Source organism: Podarcis melisellensis (assembly GCF_964234715.1).
Source record: "Podarcis melisellensis genome assembly, chromosome: 11".
NCBI classification, from domain to species: Eukaryota; Metazoa; Chordata; class Lepidosauria; order Squamata; family Lacertidae; genus Podarcis; species Podarcis melisellensis.
In genome coordinates this window covers 1283351-1301781 of record NC_138543.1, presented here as the reverse complement: position 1 = coordinate 1301781, position 18431 = coordinate 1283351, and the positions used below count along the sequence as shown (strand labels likewise).

At 44.2% G+C, this 18431-nt stretch overlaps 1 protein-coding gene across 1 annotated transcript in view; it reads left to right on the top strand.

Annotated features, from left to right (window-relative positions):
- The window catches only part of PTAR1 (protein prenyltransferase alpha subunit repeat containing 1), a 51174-nt gene that overhangs the window by 22427 nt on the left and 10316 nt on the right, over positions 1-18431 (top strand). The window contains exons 3-5 of the mRNA XM_081930708.1: positions 4713-4779; positions 15313-15417; positions 16869-17082. Of these exons, the coding sequence (XP_081786834.1) occupies positions 4713-4779; positions 15313-15417; positions 16869-17082 (386 nt within the window). The remainder of the gene's footprint in view (positions 1-4712; positions 4780-15312; positions 15418-16868; positions 17083-18431) is intronic.

The window sequence follows — 18431 nt, the reverse complement described above, 5'->3', positions numbered from 1 at the left end:
GTTGTGTTGGTCTGACGCAGTCAAAATAAAGATAAAAAATTGTCCAGTGGCACCTTATAGACCAACTACGTTTGTTCTGGTATAAGCTTTCGTGTGCATGCACACTTCTTCAGATACCTGTTGAGCTGCATGAAATGGAAGTCCATCAGTATCTGAAGAAGTTGCATGCACACGAAAGCTTATACCAGAACAAACTTGGTTGGTCTATAAGGTGCTACTTAAGGGACGCGGGTGGCGCTGTGGGTTAAACCACAGAGTCTAGGACTTGCCGATCAGAAGGTCGGCGGTTCAAATCCCCGCGACGGGGTGAGCTCCTGTTGCTCGGTCCCTGCTCCTGCCAACCTAGCAGTTCGAAAGCACGTCAAAGTGCAAGTAGATAAATAGGTACCTGTCAGGGAACTGCCATCGCAGCTAGCAGAGGAGGCGAGACTCAGCAGCGATGCTGGAGGGGGACCAAGCAGGGAGAGAGGGAGGTCCCCGTCTGGGGAAGATAATCAGCGCTACACCAGGGATAGAGGGGGGCCGATGGGGGAAGCAGAGAGGAGGCTCCAGGACTCTTCGCAGGAGACCAGCGAGGAGAGCACAAGTCCCCCGCTGCCTACGCCCACCCTGCGCAGAAGACTTTCGCGCAGGGAAAGTAGGCGGCGACTTGGCGTCAAAGAGTTTCTTTGCTGGAAGAGGTTCAAGAAACGCCCACTGACGGATTCTGCCAGCGACTGAACAGCCACGGATTGGAGGGCTGTCCAGAGGGAAACGGCTTAATCAGGCAAACTAGCCCGGAGAGGTGGTAACTTACGCACAAGCAACCCTTAAAGCCATTACAGTACCGCTCCGGCGGGAAGGTAAACGGCGTTTCTGTGCGCTGCTCTGATTCGCCAGAAGCGGCTTAGTCATGCTGGCCACATGACTGTACGCCGGCTCCCTCAGCCAATAAAGCTGAGATGAGTGCCGCAACCCCAGAGTCTGTCACGACTGGACCTAATGGTCAGGGGTCCCTTTGCCTTTACTAAGGTGCTACTGGACAATTTTTTATCATTACATTTATTTATCAATTTGCACTTCGAAGATGAGAGGAGGTGACTGTACAATTCTTAAGTGTTTTGCTGGGAAATTTATTATTTAGGATATTTCATACACGAGCTCAGTCAATGGATAAACTGAATGATTTGCTTTCTCTCACACAAGTTCTGGATTATTCAACAAAATCATCTACTGTCATCTCAGTTTCTGATCCATATGGCTGCCCCCACGTCTCTTTGTTTTGCCTTGGTGTGAATTTACCTTATTTCTTATGCCAATGTGGGTTGTAACAGAGCTGCAGTTATAACTCAAATCACTCTTTCCCCCTGTTATTAACTCAAAAGGGCAGCATCACTATGTTAGCTAGAGTTCCTTTACTATAAAATAAAAGATTTTTTCTTTCTTGCCCTTTCTGTGTTAAAGTATTTTTACTCTCTGCCGATGATAAGATAGATTCAGGTAGGTAGCCGTGTTGGTCTGATGCATTCGAAACAAATAAATAAAATTTAAAAATTGTCCAGTAGCACCTTAAAGACCAATTTAGTTTGTTCTGGGTATAAGCTTTTGTCTGCAAGCACACTTCTTCAGATACACTGAAACAGAAGTCACCAGACCCTTATATATATTGGGAGGGTGGGGTGGGGGTGTTCTCAGAAGGGTAGTAGGAGATGGGTGATTGACTCAATTCTTCATCCTCACCAAGACTTCATCTTCACTGGACATTTAAAGCAGCATCACGCCACTTCAAAGCGTCCTGGGGAACTGCCGTTTGTTCAGGGTGCTGAGAGCTGTTAGGAGGCTCCGTTCCCCCCATAGAGCTCCAGTTCCCAGAGTTCCCGGTGAAAAAGGATTGACTGTTAAACCACTGCGGCAATTGTAGCTCTGTGAGGGAAAGAGGCGTCTCCTCATTACTCCTGGCACCTTTCACAAACCACAGTTCCCAGGACTCTTTGGGGAAGCCATGATAGTGCTTTAAAGGTATTCTGCAGATGGTGCCGGAGGTTCATCACAGCAGTAGCAGCAGCAGCAGCAGCAGCACTAAAGCCTTTCTTCCTCCAGTTCTTCTCTTCTTTCAGGATTCATACAATGTGGGAGGGTTGGACTTGCAGCAGAGCTGGTTGCCCTGAACTGGGAAACTAGCACCCAATCTCCCCAGGCACCTCCACTTCCAAGGACAGGAGGAGAAATCTAAACTTAGTGCTGTGTGGGCATTTTCCCACTCCCGTTTGGGATTGGCTTTTGAGAGGCTATAGGCTCTCTTTTCATTTTAAATCAACATCATGGGGAAAACTGCAGTATTGCTTTTTGTGACATCCCTTTGGTAATGTGGGAAGCTCCAGGTTTTGTGGGGAAAGTGCTGCCATCCCCATGCTGGTGCTTAGATGCTGCTTGGACTACAACTTCTGTAAGCTCTGACCATTGGTCAAATTGACCTGGACTGATTGGAGTTGTAGTTCAAAACACCTGGAAAGTACCAAGTTAGGAAGGAAGAAAAATGCCAGTATCACCCTTCCGAGTGTTAGGAATAAGAGTGCAGGAAAAAGTTGTGCCAGCATAATGTTAGATGAGGACTTTAGGCGTTCCTACAAACAGGTGGAAAAGATTGCCAAACAAGGAGTGTTTGAAATTTCCATGGGGACAACAAACAATCACGATGGAGGCCAGAATCAGCCCGCAGGTTTTGTGCTGTGCAGTAGAGTAACAAAAAATAGTAATTGTCAACTGCAGTTCACTCTTCTGTAATTGCTACCATCTGCTGGCACATTTTTAGCAATCAACTAGCCCTCAAACCAAAATTGTTCAGTCTGGGAACGCTATTTGTTTTTCAGTGCAATTGCTTAAATGAATCAGTTTGCTTGAATTTTCTAAATAAGCACATGCCCCCTCCCCCCAAAAATTGAGAATTTGCGGTTGAGGCATTGGGGAAGATGTGAGAGTGTTGATGGGCTCATATGTAGCTAGCGAAGCTAAACAGGGAGTACCATATTTTTCACTCTATAGGACGCACCAGACGATAGGACGCATCTAGTTGGGGGGGGGGAGGAAACAAGGAGGGGGGGATTCTGAATCCCAGAAGCCAGAACAGCAAGAGGGATCTGGCTTCTGGGATAGCCTCTTGCTGTTCTGGCTTCTGGGACAGCCGCTGGGATAGCTGGTCTAGCTTTGTGCAAAGCCTCCGCAGGGCACGGGGAGCCTTCATCCCCGTGCCCTGCGGAGGCTTCTGGGACAGCCCGTGAAGCCTCCGGAGGGCAGAGGGATTAAGGCACCCCGCTGCCCTGCAGAGGCTTTTCGCAGCTAACCCCGAAGCCTTTGGAGTGCAACGCGAGGTCCCGCTGCGCTCCAAAGGCTTCAGGCGGCTATCCCTGAAGCCTGGAGAGCGAGAGGGGTCGGTGTGCACCAGGCTTCAGTGAAAGCAACGCGTAGCCTCCGGAGCGTGGAGGGAGCGCTCCCTTTGCCCTTTGGAGGCTCCGTGTTGCTTTCGCTGAAGCCAAGGAGCCTGCATTCGCTCCACAGGACGCACAAACATTTTCCCTTAATTTTTGGAGGGGGAAACGTGTGTCCTATAGAGCGAAAAATACGGTAGTTTTATCCATGTGTTATGTTTGTATCCTGTCTTCCCTTTGCTCAGGAGCTCAGAATGCTGTTTTAAGATTAGGGTAAACTGAACAATTTAGCACAGAAGCTTTGTAATTTCATAGCAAAGTAAGGTATCAAAAGTTATTTTGGAAAGAAGTAGGGAGTATGACATCTTGTTTGCTAGCTGTAGCATGTGTTCTGAAGTTGCAAAATTTTGGTGCTGAAATGGAGAGAAGGATGCCAAGGTGCATGGTGTCCACATGGACTTCTCACCAGGGTTAATTCAAAATTAAAGTGCCCCAGTTATTTATCCAATCCCTTTTTTCTTTGTTGCAGAGATACTCTCTGGGTTTGGATGAAGGGATGAGGTCTGCGTGTGTTGTGTGTTATATTGCTAGCATGTTAAATCAGGACAGTCTTGATCACCCTGGTGCCCTCCAGTTGTTTGGGGCTGCAACTTCCACCAGCCCAAATCAGTCTGGTTAATAGTCAGAGATTATGGGAGTTTTAGCCCAAAATGTCTGGAGGGCGCTTAGGTTGGGGAAGGCTGATTTAGAAAAACATGATAGCAGCACTGCTTAGAGACAATAGTAGTTAAGTGGTATGTACATTGTTTAAAATAGTAGTTGTAGTAATGTTGTTGTTTAGTCGTTTAGTTGTGTCCGACTCTTCGTGACCCCATGGACCAGAGCACTCCAGGCACTCCTGTCTTCCACTGCCTCCCGCAGTTTGGTCAAACTCATGTTTGTAGCTTCGAGAACACTGTCCCATCATCTCGTCCTCTGTCGTCCCCTTCTCCTTGTGCCCTCCATCTTTCCCAACATCAGGGTCTTTTCCAGGGAGTCTTCTCTTCTCATCAGGTGGCCAAAGTCTTGGAGCCTCAGCTTCACGATCTGTCCTTCCAGTGAGCACTCAGGGCTGATTTCCTTCAGAATGGAGAGGTTTGATCTTCTTGCAGTCCATGGGACTCTCAAGAGTCTCCTCCAGCACCATAATAGTGGTTGTAGTAATAATAAATAAATAAATAAATGTCACATGAGGAACTGAAGTGGGCATGAAGACATAATTAATACTAACTTCTGCAGGTTTTGATGGGTTTCTTCTTTCCTTTCTAGAGCTGATAGATATCACCTGTACGTTGCTGCTATTGAACCCAGATTTCACTACTGCATGGAATGTCAGGTAGGTTAAGCAGCTGAAGATGGAAATACTTCTGGTAGCTGTCTTAAGTCTGTGTGAGGCATACGCATGGTTTTAAGCATACCAGCTCGTGTGCTTTTTTAGCTCATGTTCTTCAAGAAAGCTTTTAATCCTGCTTCTCCTTTTTCTTTTCTTTCCTGACACCCAAGGAAGAGCTTGTATTTTGAACAAAGAGCTATGGCTGTTGGTTGCATTCATCTCTTGGTTTCTGACTCATTTTGGAAATGTTGGGGATTTTTAAGCAATTCCCAGCTACACAGCAAATGAATGCGAAAAGCACAGGACCAGTTGTTTGTTCCACTTTAGTCCACGCTGCAGGCTTCGTTTTAATGTATCCTTAGTTGCACTTGCTTTTTGATAATGAAGTGCAGGTTCAGACAATCACATTGTGGCTTATTCAGTTGAGAAGTGCACAACTCAATGGAAGGGGGAGGACCATGTATTCCACCGTGAACTGCCTGGAGGATATTATTATTATAAATAAAACAGAAATACATTCACCTTTTGGGACAAGAGAAAGCCACAAGAAATACCTCAAGGCAAGTGGGGAAGACTTCCCTTTTACTGCTTCCTCTCCCACTCTAAATAAAAATGCATGAAGCCTGTGTAAAACAGCGCATGAAGCAAGTGGGGAAGGCCTTCCGGTTTCCTGTTCTCTCCTTCTCTCAAAATGCCCTGCAGAGCTAGAAAAATGGGGAGGTAGGTGCCCCACTGCTTGTCTCTGCTGCCCCCGTTCTAAGTCAATAAAAGGTGGAACATAGCCCCTGCAACACCTCTCCCCCTTCCCAAATAAAAATGCCTTTCAGTGCTAGAAATAATAATAATAATAATAATAATAATAATAATAATAATAATAATAATAATTTATTATTTATACCCTGCCCATCTGGCTGGGCCTCCCCAGCCACTCTGGGCGGCTTCCATAAAAACCAAAAATACAGTAAAATATCACACGTTAAAAACTTCCCTGAACAGGGCTGCCTTAAGATGTCTTCTGAATGTCAGGTAGTTGTTTATTGCTTTGACATCTGCTGGAAGGGCGTTCCACAGGGTGGGCGCCACTACCGAGAAGGCCCTCTGCCTGGTTCCCTGTAGCTTAGCTTCTTGCAATGAGGGAACCGCCAGAAGGCCCTCGGTGCTGGACCTCAGCGTCCGGGCAGAATGATGGGGGTGGAGACGCTCCTTCAGGTATACTGGACCGAGGCCGTTTAGGGCTTTAAAGGTCAGCACCAACACTTTGAATTGTGCTCGGAAACATACTGGGAGCCAATGTAGGTCTTTCAAGACCGGTGTTATATGGTCTCGGCGGCCGCTCCCAGTCACCAGTCTAGCTGCCGCATTCTGGATTAGTTGTAGTTTCCGAGTCACCTTCAAAGGTAGCCCCACGTAGAGTGCATTGCAGTAGTCCAAGCGGGAGATAACCAGAGCATGCACCACTCTGGCGAGACAGTCCGCAGGCAGATAGGGTCTCAGCCTACGTACCAGATGGAGCTGGTAAACAGCTGCCCTGAACACAGATTTGACCTGTGCCTCCATGGACAGCTGTGAGTCCAAAATGACTCCCAGGCTGCGCACCTGGTCCTTCAGGGGCACAGTTACCCCATTCAGGACCAGGGAATCCTCCACACCTGCCCGCCTCCTGTGCAGGTGGTTCCGCTAAATTGTGAACCACCTGAAAAAGTCTCCTGCTGCTGTTTTCTGCAGATGCAATAGAGACGGTGAAGAAATTCCTCTTCGCCGTCGCTATCGCCACTTGGTAGGCTCGACATTGAGCTCTAACCTGTGTCCGGTCAGATTCGGAATGAGTTATCCGCCACCGGCGCTCTAGCCGACTCAACGATTGTTTCATTGCCCTCAGATCCGTGGAAAACCACGGGGCTCTCCGGGCTCCATGCAATCGGAGATGGCGCTTCGGAGCCAAACAGTCAATAGCCCTGGTTAACTCCGCATTCCAGCGAGCCACCAGGGAATCAGCTGAAAGGCCATCAACATGGGATAAAGCATCCCCTACCACTCTCTGGAAACCATTTGGATCCATTAAGTGGCAGGGGGGCAGATGATCTGAATTGGTCCTACCTCCCTGCAGAGGGGAAGGGTCGCAGAGAAGTCCAGTTGCACCAGGAAGTGATCTGACCATGGCACTTCTTTTGTTTTACTTTTACTTAGTGTCAGATCACCAACATCCATAGAGGTAAACACCAGGTCCAAGGCATGTCCGTGGCTATGGGTTGGGCCAGACTTATTCAGGGACAGCCCCATGGAGGCCATGCTTTCCACGAAGTCCCGAGCTGCCCCTTGTAAGGTCGTGTCGGCATGGATGTTAAAATCCCCTAGGACGACCAAGCTAGGTGTCTCCAGGAGAACATCCGCCACGACCTGAAGCAGCTCGGGCAGGGAATCCTTGGCGCAGTGGGGAGGTCGGTACACCAAAAGGAATCCTGTACTGCCCCTATTGCCCAACTTCCAGAACATGCACTCAGAAAACTGGGTCTTCCCCAGAAAAAGCAGGAAGGCAAACCACGAGGATATAGGCAAACCATCCTTGCATTATTTTTATCATTTTAATATATTATTAATATTAATATGTTATTAATTGTTATTAATATTATATTATAATATTAATATTTTTAAAAACCAAAAGCTGAAGAACCTGGGGCTCCTGAAGGCAACCCCTGTACTAGTGTAATCTGTTTGTAACACCCAGTCCTAGTTAGCAGCCTTGCAGCCATATTCTTTATCAGCTGAAGTTTCCGGATCATTTTCAAAGGCAGCTCAACATATGGTGCATTACAGTAATTCACATGGGAGCTTGCCAGGGCATGGGACAAGGCTATTCCTGTCCAGGTAGCCTTTTAGTTGGTGCTCCAGCCTCAGCTTCAAAAAGGTACTCCCATCCTCAGCAGCTATTTGTGACCAGTGAGCATCCAAACTGCAGCTTTAGAGGCAGCATGGCCTCTTCCATACCAGGTTGAACTTTATCTACCTGGACTAAAGATTTAAAGCAGTAGTATTATAAATACTCCCAAATGAGAATCATGGAATCGTAGAATTGTAGAGTTGGAAGGGGCCACGAGGTGCAACCCCCTGTAATTTTGCCTAATGTGGGGCTCAAACCCTGAGATTGTCTCATTCTCGACTGACTGAACTATCCTAGGTTTTCCCTCAGGATGATAGTTTCTGTAGTACTTTTCTGAATGCAGCATTATTATTCTTGCAACAGCGTTTTGCATTGTTTAAAACCGAGATAGAGCACCTTGAGCAAGACTACCAGGGAGCACTGTTGGTGGGCAAATTTGAACCTTACTTTTTGGTGAGCAGTGGTCCCAAAACACTAAGCACACAGGTTATTTGTTTTGTTCAACCCAGTTTAATTCATCAAGAGATGAACACACAAGTGTGAATATTTGCATTCCTTACCAAAATTCTTTGTTCTGGCTCTGACCAATCCCTGGAGAGTGCAGAACGTACCTTGCCTTCCAACTTGAAATCTGAGAAGGACCATGTGCAGGGATGTGAGTATGGTCTTGTATAGATCAATTCCAATATTCTTTTCTTCATTCAATGAAGGTCATTCACTTGTTCTTCCTTAATCAGATTTGCCTAATTTACATCAACCTCAACTCATCCTCTGCCAACCAAGCCCTTGACTTCTAACACAATGAAGCAAATAATATATTTCAAGTTCAACCAGGATGAAGGCTACGTAGTTCCTAGAGGCAGCCATTACAGGGGTGCATAGGAGAGGGAGTACAGGACCTCTCAATCAGCTCCATTGAAAGACCAGCAACTTTGGGGGCGAGGAGTCATCAATCTTTGGAATTTATTAGGCCCAAAGACCCACAAAAACATTTTCAAAAGCAAATAAAACAGAAATACAGGGGAAAGATTCCAAGGTGGTTGCTATGTTTTATCCAAAGCATGTAGGTTTCTGTTTCTTGAAAAGATTTGTAGTTGCTAGAGATAAAGCTAGGAAGACAAATCATAACATCTCTGTGGAAGCAGGGGGTGGGACCCCAGAAGAGCTTCTTAGTCCAAAGTATTTCCCCCTTAGCTATGAAGTCTTGTGAAAAATCTTTACTGTCTTTCTAAAATATCATGAACAGCAGAATGTAGTGTAACTTATTTACTCTAAACTTAGTTACATTAAAACTAGTGTTTTAGTTCCTCACCTTATTTTTTTTAATGCCATTTTTGTCCAGCTCCTATTGCACAGCCATTTTATCATGGTAAAGCTGTGCAAGGAGAAAGAGTTATCACCTTTCTCCTTGTGGGGCCACTGGAGTGGTGGAGAAGCGAATGAGCTGCGATTGATTCAATTCATATATCATCTCAATCACAAATCTTGCTAAATGTCCTTGGACAAACCTCTCACCACCCCTCAATCTGCAATACAAGGATTGTAATAGTACCTCACTGTACAATGCTCTTGTAAGGTTTACTTGATCATGTGTGTGAAGGACTTTGAACAGTGAACATGAGTAAGGCAAGGTATTTTGTTATGCCTGTAAAAACCAGATTCATAAGAAGTGTACTTGAAGAAGTAATATCAGTGACATTGCTTCTCTGCTTAGTTGAAGCAGGAGAGAGTGGATGAGACCCAATCTGACTTTTTCACATGAGGCATACAATTATTTTTCACATGAGGCATACAAAAATAGCTTGGTCTTGCAATCCCTCTCACCTGGATTTTTGTTTGGCTACTCTAGGCCCATAGACTTCAAACTTTCTCAGACCTAAGATCCACCTTTTAACCCTAACATGCATTTGAGGCCCCATTTCTTAACTTTTTGCCAAACATTTGCATAGTGACCGTGCTGCTGTTGTGTCTCACTTTGGACCTGGTCATGGGCCCTGACCCACCAGTTGCAGGCCAATGCTCTCCATCAGTCATTGAGACCCCTGATGGAACCCATGACCACCTTGGAGACCATTAACACATCCTAAAGCTTTATAATTGATTTTAGTACTTTTGGTTGTATGCTTTGCCAGATGGGATATTATGGGCTGCATCCCATGCTGCAGCTCAGCTTGCACAAGAGAGCTTCCTGTTGCTCTCCTTTTCTCTCCAGCCCCACACATGCTTCCAAAATAAGCACCAGGAGGTTGGGGTTCCCTCTGGAGCAGATTTTGGGAGCACACATGGGGAGGAGAGGAAATGGAAGTCCCATTGGAAACAACCCTAGATCTGTTCTTATTCTGTGTGTAGGACTGTGCCTCAATCAATGGCTTTGGGGAGTATCTATTATCCTATCCTTCTTCCGTGCCCCCTCCAGTTCTATAAACCATGATTCTCCTAACCTGTCATTCTGCACCCATAGTTTATGCAGTGGAACCAAAAGGTTTCTTTACCTAGTGTAGTCATGTTAATAAAGTGCCTTAGAGTTGAACTGATATGATTTCTTTGTACAAACGTTGCAGTTTCATAGCTCAGTATCACTGGATGCTGCAACAGGAGTAATGAACTGAGTTTCTTCTGTGGAATAATATTTGCATGAAAGGCGGAAACTTCCGGGTTGGCGCCTCCGGCAATGGCGGAGCTCCTCCGATCGGGAGGAACTTGCTCTGTGAAAAGCAGGGTCTGACCGCCACGGCGAAAGCGGAGACCCATAGAAATCACAGGCGGGAGAAGCCTGTGAACTTGGGATTCAGCTGGCACCTTTTGCGCCTCCCCTACTCGCGAGGAAACCCTGTTTTGGGGATCCGGAGCAACGTGGGGTGAGTGGCGTGGTGCTTTGAATCGACTGCTTCTTTCACGATGTGAAGCCTCATTGCTGCTGCCGGAGAGCGCTGACTTTTTCCTGTGGACAATTGGACTTTAAACAATTACCTGTGAGTAGACTGGAAAATTTGGATCTTCAAATATTTTAATTTGGCAACGTAGCGGGAAGGCTCTAAACAGGAAGTCCGCCTTCCGCTTTTGTAAATAGACTGAAGCAAAGACGTTACAAACTAAAGTCTCTGAAAGTTTTTGACAAAGGATTAAAATTCCATCGGTTAAAAATACAAAACCCCCCTTGGAAGCAGGAGAAGAGGGGGGAAGTCGTGGACCTAGGGAGAACCTGCAGGAGAGAGTGAAAAGCAAACTACCACTGCTCTGAACCTGGGAACGGTCTGCCTGATGACGTTTGGGGAAGGTTCACTGACAGAACGGATTTGACAGTTACTTAAAATTAGAAAGATACTGTTTCCATTGATCTCTTCTGAGTTTATTAAACGGAGGGGGGGAAATAACTGAAAATCGAAACTGTTTCTGTGCCTGAAAGAACTGATACAATTTGAAACTGCTTCCCTCTAGAGGGAGCATGTGAAACTGTTACAGGAGTGTAACAGGGTAAGCTCCAGCTGCAAGATAAAGTTTCTGAGAATCAGAGATTGACCTTGGACTATTCAAAATGCTGATAGGAGAAGGCATTGTGACTGTATTATTCAAAATAAACCATTCACTTGAACAGCTGCATAAAAAGGCAGATGACATGATCTTCAAAATTGACAGCCGGGAACAGAAAGTGACCAACTTGAATCAAAAAGCAAGCAACAATATAGAAATAACTCAGGACTTGGTACAGGAATATACCTTGGCAGGACAAATGGTGGAGGAAAAGGAGAAAGATGCCGTTGTGAAACTTAAAGTAGCTCAAGAAGGATCCTCAGTTCTACAGAGGCAAATCGAGGATTATAAATGGAGGCCTTGCATGATTGATTTCAGCAAAAACCAGATCTTGAGGATTGGACCCTGGCTTGGACTGAAGAACGAAAGTTGGTAAGACCCCTTTATCCAGGGACTAACTGGCATCTGGGACATGGGTTTGGGCCTGGAGGAGTTGGAAGCTGTGGGGGCCTATGGACTTGGAGGAATCCTGAAATACCCTATGGACCTTAGTTTAAAGTATGGAAACTTGGCTGAGCTGTTCAGAAGGAATAAAAGTTCTGTTTGGTTGGAATTTTCCCGAGATTTGCTCCTGAGCGTCAAAGAATATAAAGAAGATCCGCAGAAGAGACTTGGAAAAGAGTTAAGAGCCTCAGACATAAGATCTCCAGGTTGATGGACTATATGGAACTGGCGGAAAGGACTGGCAGAATCCGAAACCAGGGAGAGGAGAGGGTGGAGGAAGATTGGGAAGTTAAAGCTTATATTTAGAAATTTTGTAAAATTAATGACTGTTAGAAAAATCGTGGAATGTTATTATATGGATTTAGTAGAAATGTTAGAAGAAGTTAAGAATAGATAAGTAATTTAGTCTTAAAGGGAAATAAGGTTAAAAAATATGTTATTTACAAGATGATAAAAAACAGAGAAAGATGGAAAGGATTTGCTGAAACAATTAGAAGAACTGGAATACAAAAAGGGAGGTGTAAGGAAGTCGAGGAAACAAGGAAATGAAGGATAGAATATGGAAAAGGAGAGATGTATTTTAAACTGTTTTTGATTTGATTTATTTATGTGTTTAGTTTATTGGGATTGGGTTGGGGTTTATATTATTTGTATACTGCATTGTATTGTGGTGTTTTTTCACTTTTTTGTTTTCTTTCTTTTTTGTCTTTAAATTTTCTTTTTTCTTCTTTTTCTGTAACCTTTAAAAGCAATAAATATTATTTAAAAAAACACATTTGCATGAAAGGCATTCTGTGAAAGGATTCTTCAGTGGAGATTGGTCCTAGGAAGGATTTATACAAACAGCAATGCAGGCCATGAATAGGTTAAATTTGAGTCTTGATAATCTTGCTGGGTTTTGCTAAGAGGCTGGCAATCAAGTGTTCTTCAGTAATAAGCGTAATAAGCCTAAGTGCCTGCAGGTGGAGTTTGGCATTTCAGATCCTCCACCAGGGCTGCTCTGTCTTTCTTTCATCTTCCCAAAGGTAACGCCCAGCTGTTAGTTGCATCAGCTTCTCAGTGGATGATCTGCCTTGGTCCTGGCTAGCAGGAAGCCAAACTGTATACAAATATATGAAGCCAAGGAACAAATGCCTCTAATAATCCTAATTAGTTTTCCATCTTTGAAGTTCAAGGTCAGGATAGATTTGATTGCCTTGCTGCACTTCATTCTTCACATAAAAATTAAAGCTGAAATAGAGAGCAAAATAATCTGCAGCTTGTTGGGTAGGATAAGTGCATTAACAGCCTGTAGTAGAAAACCAAAACTATTTTTATCATTTCCCCTTGTTATAAATTTATATGTTGCGCTTCACCCGACGATCACAGAGTGGTTTACAGCATAAAAATACAAAATGAAAACACAAAATACATAACATAATAACAGAACCCTCCACTAATGACTCCTCTCCCACAAACACATTTAAAAGGCCATAGATTCCAATTAAGCACAGGTTGGTCAAAGTCTTTTGCTTTTTATTAAATCTTATTTCTGAATGGCATAGGCAGAAATCACATCACTGAACTATTGAATATGGTAAAAAAAAAAGAATGTTCCATTATTATTTAGCTGCTTAATTTTAGCTCTGTTTTAAAATCTGACCCTATTTTAAAGTATTTTATAAACAGCGATGTGTATTAAGAACAAAATGTCAGAAGCAGACTTGTGTTTCTAAAGAGACATGTCATTCATTACAATTCTCTCCCCCAAAATCAGTTCTCTGTGGAGCTCTGACAGTGGGGCATGCAAGTTGTTGCTCCATTTAGATGCATGCACGTAGAATGCGAGACTGAGTGGCTGCAGCTTAGTATGTTCATTTCTGTGCGCACATGCTTTACAAAGGGCATTTGTGATATTGTTACACATATCTGCATACTTCTTTCGCTCCTTTTTGTACATGGAAAGTTGTACCTTCTGAAGCAGCTCTAAATAGGATGGACTATAGGGTTGGTCTGTTGGGAATTTAATGAAAAAATAAGCAGCTTTCAAATATCTTGCATGCGTTGACTTGCACCATTACTTTCTGCTCTGTGTTTTTCTTTGTACTGAGTAGATTTGCATTAGTTATAACCAAAAAGAGTTTATTTTCTTGTTTGTTTGTTTTTGAGAAAGTAAAAACTTCCAATTCCCAAAGGAAGTACATAAGACTACAGGCATATACAAGGGCCATGCCCAGTGGAAAAACAAATCAAATTATTATTTGTTTTTCTTGAACTAAAATAAATTTGGTTAACTCCTCCCTATTTGGCCTAAGCAAAAGCAGCATATTATTTTGTACAATGGCAGACCCATATACGGTAAACCTCCGTTTAATTCTTGACATTGCTGAACCCCGCAGCAGCATCATCTGGAAGCACCCATTTTACATCTGTGCAACTTTCATTTGGAATCTGCCAGGGTTCTATGTATGTGCGACATGCATGAGACTGGAATCTGATCCAGAATGTTTATTGGAATGTAGAAAGCATTTAACCAGGCAGATGAAGTGATGATCTGGTTGTGTGGGGAGAGAGGCTCAAGTGGGATAAAGAAGGAATTGACTTGCTAGTTACTACTTCACAGAGTTCAGGGATTTTACTTTCCTCTGGTTCTATTCAGAGCGACTGATCCTGTGCCTCCGCTATCATGATCAGTTTTAATATATACATATATATACTGTATTTTTTGCTCTATAGGACACACTTTCCCCCCTCCAAAAATGAAGGGGAAATGTGTGTGTGTCCTATGGAGCGAATGCAGGCTCCTTGGCTTCAGCGATAGCAACGCGAAGCCTCCGAAGCGCAGATGGAGAGCTCCCCCCGCGCTTTGGAGGCTTCGTGTTGCTTTCGCTGAAGCCGCCTGAAGCCCCCAGAGCGCAGGGAACTCCTGTTGTGCTCTGGGGGCTTCAGGCAGCTATCCGCAAGCCTTCAGAGCGCAGCAGGAGTGCACACCGATCCCTCTTGCTCTCCAGGCTTCGCTTCGCTGGAGAGTCGCTGCACAGTTTTCCCTCTCTGCGCAGTGCCCCTTCAGTGAAGTGGGAGGAGAAATGGAAGGGGCTCCGTTTCTCCTTCCGCTTCGCCGAAGGGGCACTGAGCAGAGAGGGGGAGAATCCCCCCCCCCGTTCTCCCCTTCCTATAGAGCGAAAATACTGTATATATATATATTATATAGGTATATGTATAGATTAATAAGTTTTAATGCTTTTATCAGTTTTTATTGATGGGTTGGATCCAGAGTTGGCATCCTGCAAATGCAAGGGCTCCCTTTGCACACATTCAGTTACTGATCCTGTGCAGGAAGCCTGTTAGCAGAACTGGAGAATAAGTTGTTTTTGTCCATTTCCTGCCTCGCTCCCAGTGATCCCATCCCCTTCCCTCGAAAATCTGCTCTGGAGGTTGATGGACAATTTGGTCCAGAACCGGGGGGGTGGGGGGTGAGAGAGAGAGAGAAAGGTGTTTCTGAGGTTCTGGGAGGAGGAAATGGTAACCTGCCCTCCCTGGCATCCAGGTAACCTGCCTTCTGGCATCCAGAACAGAAGGCTGTTCAGGGGACACTACTGTTGGCAACAGCAAACTCTGGATCCAGCCTTATATGCAATTTATTACTGGCTACTTTCAGTAAATGTGTCTGTACTAATTAATTCATTTTTTGGAAAAAATTGCAGGAAAGAATTAATAGTATCTGGCACTTTAAATCCAGTTAAAGATTTACATCTTGGGAAACTGGCACTAACTAAGTTTCCAAAGAGTCCAGAAACGTGGATTCACAGGTTTGTCTCTTTCTATGGTTATTTCTCTTTCCTTACCCCCACCTGAAAAGAATATGGAAACGTATAGCAGTGGTTCCTCCATGACGTTTCAGTGAGAGGAAACTACTAGTCAGTCTATTTTAAAGTTCCTATGTTTGATGTAGAAAATACTGTCCATTTTTATATAAGGTTTTTCTGTTGAAAATGTGTGCTGCCTGTTTCTCTAAAGTGGCCACAACGAAATCTTGAGGCCATAATGGAGATCTCACTGAAAACACAAGCTGCGGGTGCTGAAGAAACGAAAAGGGCAAATGAGTTATTTACAGTTATTAGCAAAGTAGTTGGAACCAGGGCAGAAAGCTATTTTATGAATCTTTGATTACGCTGGTCACTTTCCCCATCTCAAAACAGGAACTCCTAGAAATCGAAAGGGTACAGAAAAGGGCATCTGTGAAGGACAGACTAAGGAGAGTGATACTTTTTGGTTTAGAAATACAGTGACTAAGAAGGGCAAGAAGAGTTCATATAATAATTAGCCATATGGAGAGAGTATCTGATATGTATAGAATGAGAATCACCCCATGAGTTTCATTTTCAAATCACAACAGACAAAAGGCAGTAATAAATCAAATGACTTTTTAAAAGGATTTACTGACCTGGTTTGCAGGTGATGGTAAACCAAAGTTAAATGAATGGTTTATCCTGACTGCTGCCATGGCTGGGAGGAAGCAATTCATGATCCCTGGCATAGCAGTTTGTCTGTTTTGCTCCCAACAAACCATAATCAGTAAGCTAAGGACAGACCTTGGCTGCACATCGTGGTTTGTTGGGAGCAATCCTTGATTTGTGCTTACTCCCAACACAAGAAGGAAGGAGCAAAGTGGTGAACTATTAACTGTGGCTTACAAAGGTGGAGAATGTTTTTCAGGCCAAGGGCCACATCCCAATGACCAGTGGTAGGGACACAGCTGTACGTGGGCAGACCTGTAGACTTGCACACCAAAGTCAGAGGTTTTTAGACTTGCATGCACAACTCCCCATCCTCCATCCATGCAAACAGCAGATGTCATCCCAGCTCAGCAACAATTTCCATCCCAGCAAAACCACCCAGAAGAAACAGGCTGTGGCCCAGAGGAGACGAGGGCTTGAGGAGAGCCCTGAGGACCAGATATATTGGCTTGGAGAGCTGCATTTAGCTCCCAGGCCTGAGGTTCCCCACTCCTGGTTTACCATGCCAAATGTCAAACAGCAGGAGCTACAGGCTGAAGTAGGTGATAAAAGCATTTCAGGATCATAAAATGTATTTCCCAGTATTACTTGATTATTAGTGCAGAGGTTGATATATTTCTTTTCTCCACTCCAACTTTCATTTTTTCCTGCCTTAAGACCTAGTAACAAACAGAACAAAATAAAATGTTTTCACTCACTTAAATTGGCTTTTGCCCTCTTAACTCTCTATGCCACTTGACCAGACGCTGGGTGCTGCAACAACTAATTCAGGACAACTCCTTGCCCACTCTCGTGAATAAGGGGAATTTGGAAACAGCTCCCACGGAAAGGATTCAGCGGCTAGTGAAAGAAGAAATGGATGTTTGCTGTGAAGCTGCTGGGAGATATCCAAGTAATTATAACGCCTGGTCCCATCGCGCCTGGGTCTTGCAGCACTTGGCCAAGCTCAGTGGAAAGGTATGTCACAGCAGGGAGAAGTACCTTGTAAGAGCTATTGGTAAGAATTGGAATGACTTTCTTATAAATACTTTGAAATATTTGGAATGAAATTTCATCATGAATGGCCTATGAAATTTTGGGGAAGAGAAGAAGGGATAAAAACTGCATTAGGCTGATTCAGACCATCCAGCTAGCAGCTACGGTATGGAGCCTGACCCTCCGAAAGGTGAGAGGAGAGCGGGTGATGCAGGAGGGAGATGGAGTTCATGATGAAGTTGTGACAAACTGTAAAGGCTCCTGTCAGAATAAAAGAAGAAATATTGTACAACAATATTTGAATACTATGATTTTTTCTTTTCTTTTTTGATGCCTATATTCTGTAAAGACAGCATGCATTGTTAAAATGCAGATTGGGTATTGGCATAGGTTCAAAGAGCTCAAACAATTTAGAAGCCCCATAGTGGTATTTATAAGTGCCTTTCACATATCTAATGATATCCTTCAGCTCAGATTATGCTGGTTTAATGAATTAGCACAACATCAAACAACTGGAACGTTACTAACTGGCTTTAAAAATGCCTTATCAACTGGAACAGAAATGCCTGTTTGAAAAGCAGCTGTTTCCACCCCTTCAGGGAGGTTCTTGGAGGGGGGAGGTCTCTAAAACGGGCTGCACCAGCGGGTTGGAAGCAGTTGGTATCTGCCCCTTTTAAAATGTAACGTTCAATATTCTTATGACTTTCACATTGCCATTTCTCATTTGCAAAGCAGGCTTGGTGCCTTTTCATTATGCCGGCCCATCGACCTTCCACAAAGCTAAGCTTGAGTCTGCACTCTTTTCATCTCCAACATCATCTGCTTCTCTGCCTGAGCATTTTCAAGGGAAGAGTGCTGAGCTCAGCTCCTTGCAAGAAAATCATTTTGCAGCACCCCATCCCCCAATCTCTGCCTGGTTACCTGAGAACCTTCCAGAAATGATAAGGGCATTTAATAATAACCTGAAAACTATGCCACAGGCCCCAAGAGAAAGTCTGGCAGCCTCTACTACTTAATTTCCAAATGAAAAAGAATTTAGGGCAGCAAGAGTTTGAAGAACTGGCTTAGATGGGGAAAGAAGCAAATAACTTTTCTTCCATCATTTAGCAAGGGCTGCTTCAGTTTGCTTCTAAGGAGAAAAGCTAAGGCAGCCATTCTGTGGTATAATACAGGGCATCAATGAATGCAGCAGTTTAAAAATCTGTTCCCTTTGCTATGCTTAAAGAGGTGCATATGTAGGGTTCTGACTTCAGAAGACTTACACTATGCACAGTTATAAAAATCCAGATTATAAAACTAGTCAGTGTTTGGCAGCTGCTGTATCCCACTTC